The sequence below is a fragment of the Eubalaena glacialis genome, chromosome 18, assembly GCF_028564815.1.
Source record: "Eubalaena glacialis isolate mEubGla1 chromosome 18, mEubGla1.1.hap2.+ XY, whole genome shotgun sequence".
Classification (NCBI taxonomy): Eukaryota; Metazoa; Chordata; class Mammalia; order Artiodactyla; family Balaenidae; genus Eubalaena; species Eubalaena glacialis.
In genome coordinates this window covers 36,981,444-36,999,914 of record NC_083733.1, presented here as the reverse complement: position 1 = coordinate 36,999,914, position 18,471 = coordinate 36,981,444, and the positions used below count along the sequence as shown (strand labels likewise).

At 39.3% G+C, this 18,471-nt stretch overlaps 2 protein-coding genes across 5 annotated transcripts in view; both read right to left on the bottom strand.

Moving 5' to 3' along the window:
* Positions 1 to 5,360, bottom strand: part of NETO2 (neuropilin and tolloid like 2) — a 68,247-nt gene extending 62,887 nt beyond the window's left edge. For all 3 annotated transcript variants that reach the window (XM_061172637.1, XM_061172635.1, XM_061172636.1), the window contains exon 1: positions 4,971 to 5,360. In XM_061172637.1, the coding sequence (XP_061028620.1) occupies positions 4,971 to 5,004 (34 nt within the window). In that variant the 5' untranslated portion in view covers positions 5,005 to 5,360. The remainder of the gene's footprint in view (positions 1 to 4,970) is intronic.
* An 11,597-nt stretch (positions 5,361 to 16,957) lies between these two features.
* Positions 16,958 to 18,471, bottom strand: part of ITFG1 (integrin alpha FG-GAP repeat containing 1) — a 265,097-nt gene continuing 263,583 nt past the window's right edge. The window contains exons 18-19 of one of the 2 annotated variants that reach the window (XR_009698047.1): positions 18,165 to 18,304; positions 16,958 to 16,978 (exon numbers count right to left, since the gene is read on the bottom strand). Coding sequence is in view for 1 of the 2 variants with exons in the window: in XM_061174414.1 (XP_061030397.1) it covers positions 18,245 to 18,304 (60 nt within the window). In the remaining variant the exon portion in view is untranslated. Of the gene's footprint in view, positions 16,979 to 17,002; positions 18,305 to 18,471 lie in introns of those variants that run through there. The other variant, XM_061174414.1, reaches the window with a different exon arrangement.

Here is an 18,471-nt window from a genome sequence, read left to right as displayed (position 1 = left end):
AAAGCTGGAAAATCTAGTATTTATTTTGAGTGATTGTGTGCTCAGTTAAAATTCAGAGAATCACTGAAAGGTAAAATGGATACTGGAAGAAAACTGGCTATTTCTGCCATAGTCCCCTACAGCCTACTCTGTCCCCGGCAGCCAGAGATCCTTTCAAAACATAAATCAGATCACATCACAGCCTTTCATAAAATCTTCCAACAGAGTCCCATTACATCTAGAATAAATCCATACTCCTTATTCTGACTTCAGAGGTCCTATGTGATGTGGCACCTGACCATCTATGGCTACACAGGTCTTCTTCCCATTACTTCAACACACCAAGCTAATTCTAGCTGTAGGGACTAGTTATTCCTTCCGCCTAGACTCTCTCTACATGGCTGGTTCCTTCCTGTTATTCAGGTCTTGTGAGGCCTCTCCGACTGCTAAAGAAGCTCTACATTTTCTTCTTCATCCTGTTTTATTATACAAATACTATTTTAATTATTACTTATATTACCTGCTATTTTCTTGCTTATTATCTGTCTCTTCCTACTAGAAAGAGGCACTTGTCTCTCTGATCCACTGATGCATCTCTAGCGACTAGAAGACTGGCTGGCCCATAACAGCACTCAACAAAAATTAGATGAATACATGAAGTGACTAAGCAGAATCCTGATTATATTTTCTTTGCAACTATAACATATAGTACAGAGCCCCACTAACAAATTAACAAGCACACATCTTGGTTAACAGCAGGCACAGAGATGACCCAGCTTATTTGAGCATAAATCAGGAGACAGAAAAAGAAATGATTTTTTTTTCCTTTTCAGATATGCTACTACTCTTACTTTTCTCAAGCTGACTCAATTTACCTTTGTTAGTAATTAAATGTACCTCTTTCTAAGCCTTCCTATTTTTAGCATCTAAGCAGTAAACATAAGGTTTGGTAAACCTATCATGAGACTCCATAATTTTAAGAACCGCCTAACTGGTCTCCCTGCTCCTGTTTTCTATAATGAAAGCAAAATGGAGTTCAATTAGAGTCCATATACTACTTGAGGTAGCAGTAACTTGTTTTCCATCAGCTATGTTCCAAAGAACAGAAAAGTACCCTAATTTAATTAAACTCAATTTTACTTTGTAGTTAAGAAAGAAGATGGATCTTGGTGAACTTTGGGATCACTCCACCCTCCACATGCTAATCACATTGCCAATCACTTATAAGAAAGAGTAACTGCAGAAGTGCTTTCTCTTTCCTGCAGAATGTGACAACCTTCTTGTTAGTCAAATGCTCTTGAGATGGCAGTTTTGTATGCTCTAATATACAGGAATCCTCAGACATCCACAACAACTACCATCAGACTTTAACACGACCAGGTCACATTTTGAAGAGTATTTGATATCTTCTCACCCACTAAGGCTATAATTTCCAATATATTACTCTAGGCATATTTAAACCAACATGTTTTAACGTCATTTTGACTAGGACGAATTGAACTTTCAGATTAGTACACCCTGTAATTTTGTGAACAAAAATGCTAAAAAGCGTTAGTTCTTTGGGGGCCACTCTGATGAGCGACTGAGAGGGTGAGGGCCCTCAGCAATCAGAGCAACCTTGTTCTTATCTGTTCTTTGTTTAGTTTTTAAGTACCCACTCATAAGAGTTCCTCTGAGGGAGTTCTGTTAAGGAAAGACTTTGTAGTTTGGAAACCCACTGGATTAGATCACCTTTTAGGATTCCCCTTTCTAACTCAAACACAATAACTGGGATCTCAAAGGCCCCCAGGGACACATTAAAAAAAAACAAAACCAACAGGGACTTCCCTGGAGGTCCGGTGGTTAAGACTCCAAGCTCCCAATGCAGGGGGCACGGGTTCGATCCCTGGTTGGGGAACTAAGATCCTGCATGCTGCAGGCAAATAAATAAATAAATAAATAAATAAATTACTCTGCAGGATCATAAATTTTAAAATGACAGGAGATTGTGCTGAATGGGTAGTAACCAAGAGCAGAACTTGGATTATTTTTTAGAATTTTAGTTATGAACTTTATTTATAGTTTATCTTTTTTCTATCTTAGTCCTAAAAGGACTGAAAATGGCTTTGATCTGAACTTGTTTTGTAATGCACATGTACGTGTATTACAGGGCTGTATGTTTTTCCTAAAAGGTGAGTTTGGTTTCAAAACACAGATAACTTTTCAACTGTCAGTATTAAAATATTTTCTCCAACTAGGGGGAAAAAGTCAAAAAGTTAATTTTTCCCAAGGCTATGTTTAAAAACTTCCCTATTAAAGGGATAACTTTTCATTATGGTACTTATTTCTGTATGGTTTAATTTCTTGTAAGAGGCTTAAGGATGAAGGACAGGAGTTAATATTTGTCACAGTCTCAGATAAGATTTTTAAAATATAGTGCCAAGGGATAGTTATGCACTGTAACACCATAAATTTAACCACAGTTTATACAGATTTAAATGTTAACTGCGTCTAATAGGAGTCTCCTGAAGCAAGTGTGCAGAATGAATATGAACAGTGAAAAATGGGTTTATAAAATATAATATTTTCATGTGACTATTATACTTACTTAACTTTGATAGAAGGCAAATCAAATTTTATAAGACCTGGAGTGACCATAAACAGTTAAAAGTGAATTATTCAGATTTAACAATATATGAAAGGTTTAAAAGCCCAGCAGAGTTATCCTTTTGTTCTCATTGCTGGAAGTAAAACAAAGAATCAATGGCATCTTAAAGTTACCTTCTACTTAAAATTTCACACAGTCATTATGGCTGATTTGTTTTAGTAGAAACTGACCATAATATTCCAAAGAAGGCTTTTGGTAGGTAATATCCATAATTATGTAAATGTTAAATAACTGCTTTTGGTAAGAACCTCTTCAATGTTGAAACAATTTACACCTTACAGTACACTTAAGGGCTGCTTTTTCAGGCATTGGTGCACACAATGAATGGTAGCACTGGGAAACGCCAATATTTTTTAAAAGGTAATTTTTAAAAATTAAAAATACCAATGTTTGTATAGGTAACAGATGCATTTGGTTAAAAAAAAATCAAGTGATACAAATGGGTGTGCAGTGAAACAGAAGTCTTCCCTTTTCTCTTGTTTCTCAGTCTCCAGATCCCTTTCTCAGAACCAACTTTTGTTAATTTCTTGAGTCTTTCCAGACCAATTCCCCATATTTATAAGCACATATACATAAACTTTAGAAGACTTAAAAATAGCTGGCTTTCTCTCTACTAAGCCTAACAACAAGAAGTTAGCTTGAGCTTTAAAAATACACCAGCATGTAAAAATAGTGCAGGTTGGGTAAAATTAAAAAAAGAAAAGCTTGATACTACATTGTTTTCACTGTAGCTCTGCCATCAACCACAGAATTCTTTCCTGAAAGGTGCAACAACTAAATGCTTCACCACGGTGGCCAGAGAGGGCAGTGTGTACCAACGACAAAGGCAAAGGCAGAAAAGCTGCAAAACCCTTCACCATTCCAGGAGTATCAGAGATTCCGTCCTATCCAGCTCAGTTTCAAGTTCTGCAGGTAAAGCTGCATAATAGATCTACGTGATTTCTCCCCAGAGGGGGCTACTCAGATGGAATGTCATTATTATTGAACACCCTAAGGCAAAGAGGACAACGAAGCAATTCAGATAAGGAGCACTATCAGAAACCCTACTATGCATAGAATTTGTTTTGAAAAAGTAAAACAAAATCTTCATTTCCAAGGAATGGTGATATAAATTGAGAGTTACAGAAAGACTACAGAAATTGATTTCAGAGATATAAAATTTTAATACAATGAGGAAATCATTAATAATTTATGGGGTGACTGCGAAACAATCACCAGATAGAAAGTCTTAGGTTACCTTAGTACAAACTGTACCTATAAGTATACAGTGGGTAGTTAAATTGCTGAAATCTCAATTATGAATTTAGGAATATCTGAACAGTAGATAATTTGTGCAATTAAAATTTTAAGCAAAATTATACAGAATTTTCCAGTAAAACAAATTTGAAAAGTGTTAACATGGAGTGGGGAAAAAACCAACATTTTTCACTGTACAAATATCAAGATACAATGAAGAGCGCTAATCAATGCCTTAACTCCTTACCCAATATTTAAAAACGGGACTATTTCATAACATTACAAATACACAGCTATTCAGTTTTCAATCTAAGTCAGTAGCGGAAAAGGGAAGCCCTTTATTGGTGGTGGTGATTTCCCTCCGAGGACCGAAAACAGGATTTATTCAGTCCGATTTTCAGAAACAACTTTGTATCACCATCTTAATTATCTATGTATATAAATTTTAATCTAAAATAACACCTCCTGGAAAATGCAAAGCAGCTGTAGTATGTTTTGGAGCTTTGTGTACTTGGCTAGCCGACTATTTTAATTCCCGGTACAACAAATCATAAAGAACCAGACACCGGCGGCAGGGTATCCTGAGGTCCCGCGAAGCGCCAAGGCGCAGCTCGGAGCAGCGGCGCCCGCAGTGGTGCCGCAGCCTCCGCGGCCGCAGCAGGTGGGACCCGGCCGGCGGGCAGGCCGTTCCGCCGCCCGCCACCGCGGGGCTTTTCAAGAACAGCTCCGCGACGCCTCAGCTAGGGTTTTCATTGTTTGCTCGGAATGACTTTGTTACTAATGCTGAAAAAGAGCGGCCTACGCTCCACTCACACAAACCCCACAACTTTGCAAAGCGATGTGCGGAATTCCGAGGAAGAGGCACGAGGGCACAGCTCGGAGGGCCGGCCGAGCCGCCGCGTCCCGATGCGCTCCCCGGTTCCCCTGCCACGGCACGCAGAAGGCTGAGGAGAAGCGCTCGGGGAGCGAGTCGATCCCGGCGGGAGCGGGGGCTCCGCGATCCGCTCGCGCCAGACAAAGGGGCGCGTCGGACGCCCGGCGCCGGGCAGGGACGCGAAGACGCCGGCTTCGCCCGCAGGGGGCGCCGTCCGCAGCTCTGGGCGCTTACCTTTGAGGACCGAGTAGAGCTGCTCCAGGGCCATGTTCTTGAGCTGCCCGGCGCTTCGCGAGGGGCCGAGGAGGCGACGAAAAGGCGGCGGCGGAAGCGCGGCGCTCACGGCTCAGCGCGGCGGCAGCCCCGCTCCGTCCCCATCGCCCGCCACCAGGTTGCTGCCCGCGGGGTAGGACTCAGGTCCTGTGGCCCGCCATGCCCGAGCCTCCTGACGGGCTCTCGCGCTGCCCCAGCCCCACGACGGGCGCCGCCTCCTGCTCCGCGGCGCTCCGTCCCATCGACCGCCTCGCTGCCGGGGAGCGCGGATGCGAGGGACCGGACCTGCGCGGGCCGGTCCGCCTGCGGCCGCGGCGCACACCCCGCTGAAGTGGCGGGCGCGGCGAGCCCACGCTTATTTAAGCAGGGAGCGCGAGCGCCGCGTGCCGGCCGCACCGCCTTCGCGCATGTGCCCGCCCCCCGCCCCCGCCCGCGTGCCCCTCGCAACCCTCCCGGCCAATCGCCTGGCGAGCCCGCCCGCGGCCTCGCACCCTGGGTGGGCGGTGCTCCCCGCTGGCGACCATTGTGTTGGGGGCGGGGCGAGAAGATTCGGGGCGCCGCCCTCTCGTCCGCTCTCCGAGAGGCCGGTGGAGAGGGAGAGCCCGGCCTACGTCCCGCAGCCCCGGGCCGCGGGGTGAGCGGGTCCGAGCCCTCTAGGCCTGCCTCCTGAGGGAGGGATGGGGCCCGCCGCCCACCCGGTTCGGCGGCCCTCGTCCGCCTGCCCACCTCCGTCCGCCCTCGCAGACGGAAGGGGGGCACCGACCCCATGGCCTCTTAAGACCTCAATTCAAGGTCAAAACTCTGCCCTGCTCAGCACTGCTCTACTACCTGCCTCGGCAGGGGGCGCGGATCTGGGCGGGGCTCAGGACAGAGCGGGTCTGTTTAGCGCCAAGGGAGTTAACCTGACCAACGGTAATGATTACTAACATTTACGGACCGCTTCCCAGATTGCCAGGCACAGCACCAAACACTTTACATATCAATTCTGTAATCCTCGATTCACTTCCTGCGGGATAGGTACTGTTGGAGGATGGGAAAAAGGAGGCCAGGAAGGTTAAGTCATTTGTCCAGAGCCACACAGTGAAAGAGGGAGGGAGGGCTGTAAACCCAAGAAATCTGCCTCCAGAGACTGCCCTCTTTACCACCAAGCCATGCTGATGGGGTCGCTCGACTCCGCTGATAGCAAATCTCCAAATTTGCAAACAACTGCGTAGTATGTGGTATTCTGTTTTATTTTCTCCATAGTGATTATCACGCTCTGAAATTACCTTGCCTATCTACTTGTTTATTTGTTCATCACCTGTATCTCATTTACCCCTACTCTATTAAAATATAAGTTGCTTGAGGGCAAGGAGGCTACATTCATATATCCCCTCAACACATACTTATTGAGCATTAATTATGTGCAGAAAACAGTGATAGGTGCTGGGGAAATATCCGTGATTAAGGCCCTATCATAACAGAATATTTATGCCTGTATCTGACACATAGTAGGAACTCCACAAATATTTGTCTAACAAAGTTAAGGACAATTTGCAGCAACTGAAAATATCTCTTTCCTTCTATCCCTCCAAAAGTAAGTATTAACAAGGTTTGCAAGTGAAAACATATTTAACATCAAATAATATTAAGGTATTTAGCCCTTTACCATGTGCTGTGGAAGGTATACGAGATGTGTATGAGGAAAATCACCTACAGTTAAATTGAGATTGCACACAAGAACCAACTAGTAAATAAAACATTTAAGAGGCTTTTCCACAAATATAATAAAGTGACTTATTGGGAGACCAGGACAGTATTACTATTATTAAATCTAAGTCACAGACAATGGTGGACAAAAAGAATTGGGAGGAAGGAGCCCTCTCAGCTTCTGGAATAATGGTTCTTCATGCATAATTGTTGACTGAAGGAAGAATCCATGTGTGTATGATGTCATCAGAGAATGCTTCATGAAGGAGGTGACACGCAAAGAATGAAAAGGCTGTGGATGCCAAGTGGAGAGGAGAGAGAGCAGGAGAGCTTTCACATCAGGCAAGGAGCAGGGGTGAGCATCACATTTGGGGCAAGTGTTGTGACTGGTAGTGAAGATAAAGTTGAATATGGTGGGGTTTGACTATGGAGATTCTTGCTTGATTGCTAGGCGAAGGAGTTTGTACTTGACTCAGGAGGCTAGAGGCAGTTTTTAATAGTGGAGCAATGGAGTTCTGGAAACATTAATCTGGCACTTGAGTTGGTACAATAAAAGGGGAGAGATTAGAACAACTGTATTCACAAAGTATATACACAGCACTGTTTCATTTAGCCTAGTACCTCTTATGGTAGTACCATTTTGGTGAAACCTAAGAAGTCTTTTCTCTAGTATGTTGGCTGGGGAGTAGATTCCCAAGGAGTGGATTGGGACTGTTCATTCTGTGGCTCCCTTTTAAGACACCTATCTTTTGGATGTACTAGAGTAATTGTCTGTAGTAGATTTTCCAAGGAATGTGGTAAAGCACAGATAATAGCTGAGACTACTGTGTGGCCATATGCTGACTAAATCAAAAGAAAAGCAGTTTGCATCTCTCTCAGCTGGGGAGTTCTGTATTTGAAATATTATTTCCCTGGAAGACCACCCAGTAGTATCCAGTCTGTTCCCAGATTACCTGCCAGTGCCCAGGTGATTGAGGACTGCTTTCATTGTTCCCTGCCTGATCTTCCAGGCATAGGTATAGCCTCTCCAACTCCTCACAGATCATTCCTGTAGTTTACATTTCGTTTTCTCTGACCAAGTCTTCTGTAGCACTTGAATGGTGCTGTGGAGCATTGACTTACTTAAAAAATGCTGAATTTTATCTCAGTGTTTATGTACCAAACAGATTTTTGTTGTCTCTCTTTTTTGCTGGAGTTTGGGAGCTCTAACATTTTATTAAATGATAGCCTAGAAAGGCAGGTTATGTTTAGAGATTGTTACGGACTGAATGTTTCCCTCAAAATTCATGTGTTGAAATTTTAACCCCTAGTGTGCCTGTATTGGAGATGAGGCCTCTAAAGTTAAATGAAGTCATAAGGGTGGGACCCTGACCTGATAGGATTAGTTTCTTATAAGAAGAGACAGCAGAAAGCACAAGCATGGAGGAAACGCCGTGTGAGGACCTGATGAGAAGGCACCTGCCTGCAAGCTAGGAAGAGCGCTCTCACCAGAAACCAAATTGGCTGGAGCCTTAATCAGGGACTTCCAGCCTCCAGAACTGTGAGAAAATAAATGTTGCATCAGTCACCCAGTCCATGACATTTTGTTATGGCAGCCTGAGCAGACTAATACAGAGACATAACATAACTAAGGAAAATATAGGAATTGACACATAACCAAACTGATATTAGAAAATCTATTTGTAGTAAAAAGAAATAGGGGTCTCATACTGCTTTTCTTACAGTGTGCAGATATGGCTACAATGATGGCGAAGTTTAGTGAAAAGCAAAATCATACAGGATCTCAGTGTATGAAGATTTCAGTGTCATACAACTGTGGGGATTTTTTTAGGGAAGGAAAAGAGGAAACTTCAAAATTTTTTATTAGTTCATTGAATTAGTTGGCCTGGGCTCTCATAACTAGATACCACAGACTGGATGGCTTAAACAATAGAAATTTATTTTCTCACAGTTCTGGAGGCTAGAAGTCCAAAATCAGGGTGCCAATAGGATTGGTTTCTGGCGAGACCTCTCTTCCTGGCTTGCAGACGGCAAGCTTCTTGCTGTGTCTTCACATGGCCCTTCCTCTGTGCACCAAAAACTCATGTCTCTTCCTCTTCTTATAAGGACACCAGTCAGATTGTATTAAGGTGCTACTCTTATAACCTCATTTAACCTTAATTACATCCTTAAAGGCCCTATCTCCAAATACAGTCACATTGTGGGTTAGAGCTTCAACATATGGATTTGGGGGGGGGGGGGGACACAGTTCAGTCCATACACTCATGAACCAAAATTATCCCTGTGCTAATGATATTGAAGAAGACTTGTCTCCAGGGAGTCAAAACTGGTTCTTTCAGTAACAATGTCACCTAAACTTGTTTCCAAATTTCTGCCTAGTATAATTTCAAAGCAAGAAAATTTTTAAGAAATATTACCTACTACCAGTACTTAAGTATTTCAACTTTATTAGGAAAATTTCTAGTCATCCAGTTACTTTCATTTCATTGTGAAAAACTGAGAAAGGTCCTAATTATATATTTCAGAGTAACGTTGCTAACATATATGGTATCTTTCTCTTAAAAGCCAAAATCCCATTTTGAAAGAACTGTTTATGTTTAAACCTGTTTACTAAACCCGAAACAAATGCAAGTTTATTGGAACAGTAATAGGTGTGTAGTGATATCTTTTCATGGTTTTAATATTCATTTCCCTAATGGCAAATGATGTTGAGAACTTTTCATGAGCTTAGTTGCCATTCATATATCTTCTTTAGTGAAGTGTCCAAGTTCTTGCTCGCTTTTAAATTGGGTTATTGTTTAGTTTTGAGAGTTCTTTATACATTCTGGATATAAGTCCGTTGTTGAATATGTGATATGCAAATATTTCCATCACATATGTAGCTTGTCTGTTCATTCTCTTGAAAGTGTTTTTGGCAAAGAAAATGTCTTTAAATTTAGATTTTTTTCTTTTATCTAAAATCTTTTTTAGATTTTTTGGTATTATTTCTAAGAACTCTTTGCCTTACCCCAGTTCATGAGTATATTCTCGTATGTTTCCTTCTAAAAATTTGATAGTTTTATGTTTTACATTTAAGGTTATGATCCATTTTGAATTAATTATTGTATGAGGTGTGAGGTTTAGGTCAAGGTTCTTTTTTTTTTCTTTGCATAGGGATGACCAAATAGTTTAACACTATTTATTTCAAAGACCACCTTCCACTGAATCACTTTTACACTTTGGTCAAAGATCAAATAGCTATATTTGTGTGGGATTATTTTTGGACTTTCTATTTTGTTCCATTGATCTATGTGTCTATCTTTTTCCAGTACCACATTACCCTGATTATTATAGCTTTATAATAAGTCTTAAAATCAGGTAGTTTGACCTCCAACTTTGCCACCTTTTCCAAAATTATTTTAAGCTATTCTAGTTCCTTTACTCTTTCATATGAATTTTCTAATAATCTTGTCTATGTCCACAAAAAATACTGCTGGGATTTTGATAGGGATGTTATTAAATCTATAGGTCATTTTGGGGAGTGTTGACATCTTTACTAGGTTGGATCTTCCAATCCATGAACACAGTGTCTTTAAGTCTTCCTTTATTTCTTTCATCGCTATTTTATAGTTTTTGACATACAGATCCTATGCATGCTTTGTTGTATTTATACATAAGAATTTCATTTTTGGGGTCTATTTTAAGTGGTATTTAAAAAAATTTCAATTTCCAATTGCTCATTGCATTTATATAGGAATATGATTGATTTTTTTGTGTTCACCTTGTATCCTGCTGAACTTGCTGAATTCACTTAGTTCTAGGAAGTTTTGTGTGTGTGTATAGATTTTTTAGACTATTATGTCATGTACTAATAGGGACAGTTTTATTTCTTCCTTTCCAATCTGTATGCCTTTTATTTCCTTTTCTTGGCTTATTACTTTAATTAAGATTTCCAGCACAACACTGTAAATCAACTATATTTCAATAAAAAGTTTTAAAAAGGGATTTTCCTGGTGGCGCAGTGGTTAAGAATCCGCCTGCCAATGCAGGGGACATGGGTTTGATCCCCGGTCCAGGAAGATCCCACATGCTGCAGAGCAACTAAGCCTGTGCACCACAGCTACTGAACCTGCGCTCTAGAGCCCGTGAGCCACAACTACTGAGCCCACGCACCACAACTACTGAAGCCCCATGTGCTCTAGGGCCCGCGTGCCACAACTACTGAGCCCACATGCTGCAACTACTGAAACCCATGCGCCTAGAGCCTGTGCTCTGCCACAAGAGAAACCACTGCAATGAGAAGCCCGCACACTGCAACGAGGAGTAGCCCCTGCTTGCTGCAACTAGAGAAAGCTTGCGTGCAGCAACGAAGACCAATGCAGCCAAAATAAATTTAAAAAATTTTTAAAAATTACAAAAAGATACTATATTAAAACAGATCTAGGGGCTTCCCTGGTGGTGCAGTGGTTAAGAATCCGCCTGTCCTGAATGCAGGGGACACGGGTTTGAGCCCTGGGCCGGGAAGATCCCACATGCCACAGAGCAACGAAGCCCATGCGCCACAACTACTGAGCCTGCACTCCAGAGCCCGTGAGCCACAACTACTGAAGCTCCTGTGCCTACAGCCCATGCTCCACAAGAAGAGAAGCCACTGCAATGAGAAGCCCGTGCACCACAACGAAGAGTAGCCCCTGCTCGCTGCAACTATAGAGAAAGCCCGCGTGCAGCAACGAAGACCCAATGCAGCCAAAATTAATTAATTAATCAATTAATTAATTAATTAAAAAGATCTGAAAAATATTTTCCAGTACTATGTTGAAAATTATCAGTGGGGGAAAGCATTCAGTCTCTCATCATTAAGTATGTATCAATATTAGCTGTATTTTTTTTAATTAATGCCCTTTATTAGGTTAAGGAAGTTCTATTCATAGTTTGCTTAGTTTTTTTTTTTGTTGTTGTTGTTTTAAAATTAGGAGATGTTAGATTTCGTCAAATTATCTTTCTGTGTCTATTGAAAGGATAAGATGGTTTTTCTGACTTAATAGTATGATAAATTATATTGCTTTTTTTCCCCCTCAAATAGTGAACTAGTTTTGCATTCTGGGATGAAACACACTTGGTAATGATATATTATCTTTTTATATATTTCTGCATACAATTTGCTAATGTTTTGTTGAGGATTTTTGTATCTGTGTTATGAGGGATACTGGCCTGTAGTTTTATTTTCTTGCAATGTCTTTGACTGTTTTTGGCATTAGGGAAATATTGACCTTATAAAAGGAGTTGTGAGATATTCCTTCCTCTTCCTTTTTTTCAAGATACTGTGTAGAATAGGTATTATTTCTTAGATATTTGTAAAATTTGCCAGTGAAACCATGTGTTCCACTGAGTTTTCTTTTGTGGAAGGTTTGTTTTTTAATATAAAAATTTAACTTTTAAAAATAGATATGGTGTTTATTGATTTCTGCTTGGGTGTGTTTTGGTAGTTTATATCTTTTAAGGAATTGATCCATTTAATCTACTTTATTGAATTCATGGGCATAGCTAGTTCCTAGTATTTTTTTTTTATTATTATGCCTTTAATGTCTGTGGGATCAGTAGTGATGTCTTATCTTTCGTTCATTATATTGGTTATTTATGTCTAATCCTTTTTTCTCCTGGTCAGAGGTGTAGCAATATTATTGATCTTTTCAAACAACCACCTTTTTATTTCATTGATTTCTGCTCTAATCATTTCCTTCTATCTTCTGTTTGCTTTAGATTTAATCTTTTTTTTTTTCTAGTTTATTAAGGTGGAAACTTAGGTTACTGATTTTAGGTCTTTTTTCTTTGTTAATATATGCATTTAATGCTATACATTTCCCTTTAAGCACTGCTTTCTCTGTCTCCTACAAATTTTATGTTGTATTTTATTTTTATTTGGTTAAAAATTTTTTAAGTTTCCTTTGAGACTACCTCATTGACTCCATGGTTATTTTAAAGTGAATTAATTTCCAAATATTTTGGTATTTTCCAGGTATGTTTCTAGTTTAGTTCAATCTTAGTCTGAAGACTTACGTTGTATTTTTATTTTTATTTGGTTAAAAGTATTTTAAAATTTCCTTTGAGACTTCCTCATTAGTCCCATGGTTATTTTAAAGTGCATTAATTTCTAGATATTTGGGTATTTTCTCTAGTTTAGTTCAATTTTAGTCTGAGGATCTTTGTATAATTTCTATTCTTTTAAATTTGGTGAGGTTTGTTTTATAGCCCAGATAAATGTCTCTTTTAGTGAATGTTCCATGTGCACTTAAGACAACCCTGTCTTTTGCGGTTGTTGGTTGAAGTGTTTTATAAGTATCCATTAGGTTAAGTTGATTGGTAGTACTTTTCAGGTCATCTCTAAGTTTTCTGATTTTCTACTTTTTCTATCAATCACTGTAGAAGAGTGTTGACATTTCCAACCTAAATCATGGTGTGTCTCTTTCTCCTTACATGTCTGTTTTGCTTTATTTATTTAGTTTATACACATTTAGGATTTTTATGTCAAGAGGAGTGGAATGAACTTAGTTGAGTCTGCTCTCTTTAGCTGAGGCAGTCCCCAAAGGGGGCTTACAGCCAACTATTGAAGGCACTCCCAGAAATTAGGATAATAAATCCTTTAATTTTGAAGGAGGATCTGGACGTTATAGCATCTACCAGAGAAGTAATTAGGTTTTCTGTTTGAATCTGTTTTAGTGATGTCTTCATAGGAATTGGTCTATTTTGTTAAACTTTCAAATTCCTTGGTATAAAATTGTTCTTAACATCTTCCTATTTTTGTTTTAATATATACTTTATCTGTAGTTTTATCTCCTTTTTCACTTCTGATACTGGTTATTTGTGCCTGTTTTGTTTTTCTTGATAGAGGCTCTTGGGGCAGCCTATAGCCAATAACTGATGAAGTGGGGGTGTAAAGGCCCAGCCTTCTTACCCTAACTTAGGACAGGTTAGGAGATAGAAGAGGTCATCCTATCTCAAAACTCACTGTAGGGTTGTAAGAGGCATTCTACTAAGAATGCATAACAACTTGATTTCTGCCTCTGCCCAGTCTTTCTTCCTTCCTTTCTTCTGTACAGGTGTTGATCAAGAGTACCCCCTAATCTATTATCTATTTTATTAGTCTTTTAAAATAACTGGCTAGGTGATGTAAAGCTAGGCTGCAAGTCATCACAAGGGCTGGTTAACTTTAGTTCACTTTTATACTGAGGAGGTGGCCTTAAGTATCCTAGCTTAATCCTCAGTAAGGTCTCCTGGACACAGTTCAAATTTTTGAGTTTCTTAAGTAGTTAGTTCTAGCTATTTGTAAAGATTACTATTTCCTGACTTTTATCCTTTCCTAGAGATTTTCTAAAGAACAAAAGGAAAATTATTTATTTTTTAAAATTTAAAAAAAAATTATTTATTTATTTATGGCTGCATTGGGTCTTTGTTGCTGCGCCGGCTTTCTCTAGTTGCAGCAAGTGGGGGCTACTCTTCGTCGTGGTGCGTGGGCTTCTCATTGTGGTGGCTTCTCTTGCTGCGGAGCACGGGCTCTAGGTGCATGGGCTTCAGTAGTTGTGGCACACAGGCTCAGTAGTTGCAGCTCGTGGGCTCTAGAGCACAGGCTCAGTAGTTGTGGCGCACGGGCTTAGTTGCTCCGTGGCATATGTGATCTTCCCAGACCAGGGCTCGAACCAGTGTCCCCTGCATTGGCAGGCGGATTCTTAACCACTGTGGCACCAGGGAAGTCCAGGAAAATTATTTTTTAAAACATGGAATAAAGCTCATTTTTTTGCAATTACCATATGAATTCACTGGACCCTTGTATAAATCTAAGATATCTTAATTTACCTTGGTGATCTTATTTTTAGTAATAACTAAAATTTATTTTAGTTTTTATAAGATTACTTAATCTTAGTAATCCTGGTGATCTTATTTTTCCTGTATCTCGAAACATTTTGCTATAGAATTTCTCTGCTTGAAAAGGCTGTATCTATGATGCCAAGATTGTTTTTACCTTTGATGGTTTAGTAACCACCGCCTTTAGTAGAGAAGCACTTCACAAATTTATAGTGATACTTGGGCTTCCCTGGTGGTGCAGTGGTTGAGAGTCTGCCTGCTGATGCAGGGGACATGGGTTCGAGCCCTGGTCTGGGAAGATCCCACATGCCGCGGAGCAACTGGGCCCGTGAGCCACAACTACTGAGCCTGCGCGTCTGGAGCCTGTGCTCCACAACAAGAGAGGCCACGATAGTGAGAGGCCCGCGCACCGCGATGAGGAGTGGCCCCCGCTTGCCGCAACTAGAGAAAGCCCTAGCACAGAAACGAAGACCCAACATAGCAATCAATCAATCAATCAATCAATAAATCTTTAAAAAAAAATTTATAGTGATACTTAATCTGAGGGTGAATCTCTAGGTATAGCTACTTGTAATAGGTCCCTACCTTGCCTTATCAAGAGTGGGAAGGGTATAAAAAGTATGTTTATAAGTTGTTACCTTTGAACCTGAGTCCTTCTAGGAGAAACTATTTTGAGAATTAAGTTTCTGAAAATATATAGTTTTTTGGCTGGTAGATGGAGAAATATAAAGGGCTAGTTTAGGTAAATGGTGTGTTAACAACAATGTATTTATTGTATTTACAAGTATAGGTATATCTCGGAGATATTGTGGGTTTGGTTCCAGACCACCACAATAAAGCAAATATCATGGTAAAAAGTGAGTCTCACAAACTTTTTTGGTTTCCCACTGTATATAAAAGTTATGTTTACACTATATTGTAGTCTATACAATACAGCATTATGCAATAGCATTATGTCTTTTTAAAGACAATGTACATACATTAAAAACAAAAATCCAATTACAACAGTAACATCAAAAATCACTGATCACAGGTCACTATAACAAATATAATAATAATTTAAAAATCTGAAATATTGCAAGAATTACCAAAATGTGACACAGAGACATGAAGTGAGCAAATGCTGTTGGAAAAATGGCACCAATAGAGTTACCAGATGCAGGGTTGCCACAAACATTCAATTTGTAAAAAACGCAATATTTGTGAAATGCAGTAAAGCGAAGCACAATAAAACGAGGTTTGCCTGTATGTGATTGTTATCTTCAAAATGGTTATTAAGTCTTAATTACTCCTCCTTGTTACCGAAAGGAGGAGGATTATAGAAGTAAAGATCAGTGGAAGAGAGTCAAAATGTTCAGTCATTTGTCACTGCAATGGGAAATGGGAGGGAAGAAAAGAACCAGCATTTATCAAGTACCTTCTATGCACATATTGCTACTTAAGACTCAAAATAGTTTTTTAGGGTATCACTCAGTATCCTTGTTTTACAGATGAAGAAACCAGAGCTCAAAGAGGCAAAGTGACTGACTAAAAAGTCACAAAATGGGAGAGTTAGGCCCTGAATCCTGATTAGTTTGACCTCGAAGTCTTGTGCTCTTTCCACTACAGTATTCAAAATTAATATAAGGATCTTTGTACAGCTGGCCCTTGAATAACGCGGGTGCTGACCTCTGCGCAGTCGAAAATCTGAGTGTAACTTTCCTGTTGGACCTCTGTATCCGAGATTCCGCATCTGTGGATTCAACCAACCGTGTACTACTATAGTACATATTTATTGAAAAAACCCATTTATAAGTGGACTTGTGCAGTTCAAACCCATTTTGTTCAAGGGTCAACTGTGTTTGATTGTCAATGTTGTGACACATTTTTCACCTGCTGCCCCTTAATGAATGACATTGATGTTGCATTGAAGGTTAGTATCAAGATACAGAAACACAGTATAAAGTCACTGATTGTATTGGGTTAGCCAAAAACTTCGTTCAGGTTTTTCTGTAACATCTTAAGGGAAAACCGGAACGAACTTTTTGGCTAACCCAATATTTTTGGTTCTCATAACATTTTATTTGCCTATGACACTATTCCTCGTAGACTCTGACTACAAGCGAGTTTTACAACTCATGCTGTTATCAGTTGATAGATACTAAACCTACCTGTCTTTAGGGACAGTGTAGAATAGTGCCTGGCACAGTGTTGTAGGTTGATAAATGAATTTAACTGGGTACCGTAGTCAGGAGATGCCTATCTTGCCCTCATAGGCAAGTCACTTCTGTCCAAATCTGTGATTTAGACTTCATAACCTCTAAGGCTTATCATGGTCCAAAGTAATTATTTACACACTCACCAAAATTCTTTGTTTCAATACAGAATATTTATTAAGAAGACACATTAACATGCTTAGATACACAAAGTAAACCACTTATACACATGCCATTCTCAGTGAACTGTAAGGAAAAAAAACATGAAGAACAAACTTAGTTGCTTTCAGATAAGTTTTTGTGTTTTATAGCTATCATATATCAATTTGCATATTAGGAAGTTATTAGCACTGATATATAAACTTTTTTCCCAATCTTACATGTAACTTTTTGGCAAGGGGAAGTTCACAAAAATTTGCATTGAAGTCTGAATGTAAATGATAGACTCTTACAAGCTTTTGAGAATAGAAATGTGATTGAAGATTTGCATTCCCAGATGCTATCTACAGCAGTTTCCTTTCAAGAAATCAAATGCTTTTCATTACCACATGATAAGAATCAGTGTTCAAATGAAAATTATTAGGGCACATTAATTCTTGGAGGGTATTATGATATAATTTTCAGTTAAGATAAACAAGTAATCTTTATATAGGGTGTCAACACCAGGAATTTAGGTTTTCCAAAGACTATGCTTTCTACATGCCTGAAAATAAAATCCTATCAAGTCTAAATATATTTTGATAATTAGTTGTAGAAGTCTATAAAAAAATTATTTAATAATAATAAATAATGACAACTACCACTTACTGAAAATTTACTCTATGCTAGGCACCAAGCTGTGTACTTTGTGTACATCATTCCATTTAATGTATACAACAACTCAAGTGAGTAGTGTATTAGCTCTGCTTATAAACAAGAAAACTAAGGCTTAAGCAATTAGCCAAGTTCAAACAGCTTGTAAGTCGTGTAACCAGGAGTTTAAGGCAAGTCTGACTGCGATTCCAAAGCCAGAGTACCCAATCATTATATTGTATACCATCAGTGAAAGACACCCTCACATGCTATAATGAGGGTGAATGGTTAATAACTTTATCTCTGATACATTCACAGAAGTATAACTTGCATCGTTAGAATAAGAAACAAGATCGATTCAAGTGGAAAACAAAAAACCCTGCTCATTTAAATATTTTTATTTACACGTGTCTTTTTCCATCATCATTATTCTAATAAGACTATAAATATGTAAACATCTTAGTACATGCAACACATTCCATGAAGGAACAAAAATGTACAGCACAACTGAAAAAAGAACCCAAATTATTGTATACAAAATGCTTTAAAAAAAGACCTTGTTAACACATTCAGACCATATTTATTTGAATACTTTCCAATAATTACCAAGGGATGTATCATTTATAAATAATAAAATCACCTGTTTTCTTCTATAAGCCAAGTTTAGTATTTCAGTTAATGAAGTGAATAGCTGTTCCATTATGCACTACTAAAGGCAAGTCACATAGCATCAAAATGAAACCGATGGGCTTCTTGTCGTTTTTCTCTATCATCTGCTTTCTGAAAAAGAATTTTAGACTAGTTTATAAATGATAGGAAAATGTCAAGAAAAGATAAATTAAAAAAGTGGTTAATTAAAAAAATAAAAGCCCTGAGCAATTAGCAGGTAAAAGGTGTGATTTTATTATGTAATAATCTTATGAAATATTTTTATAGCTTACAGTAGC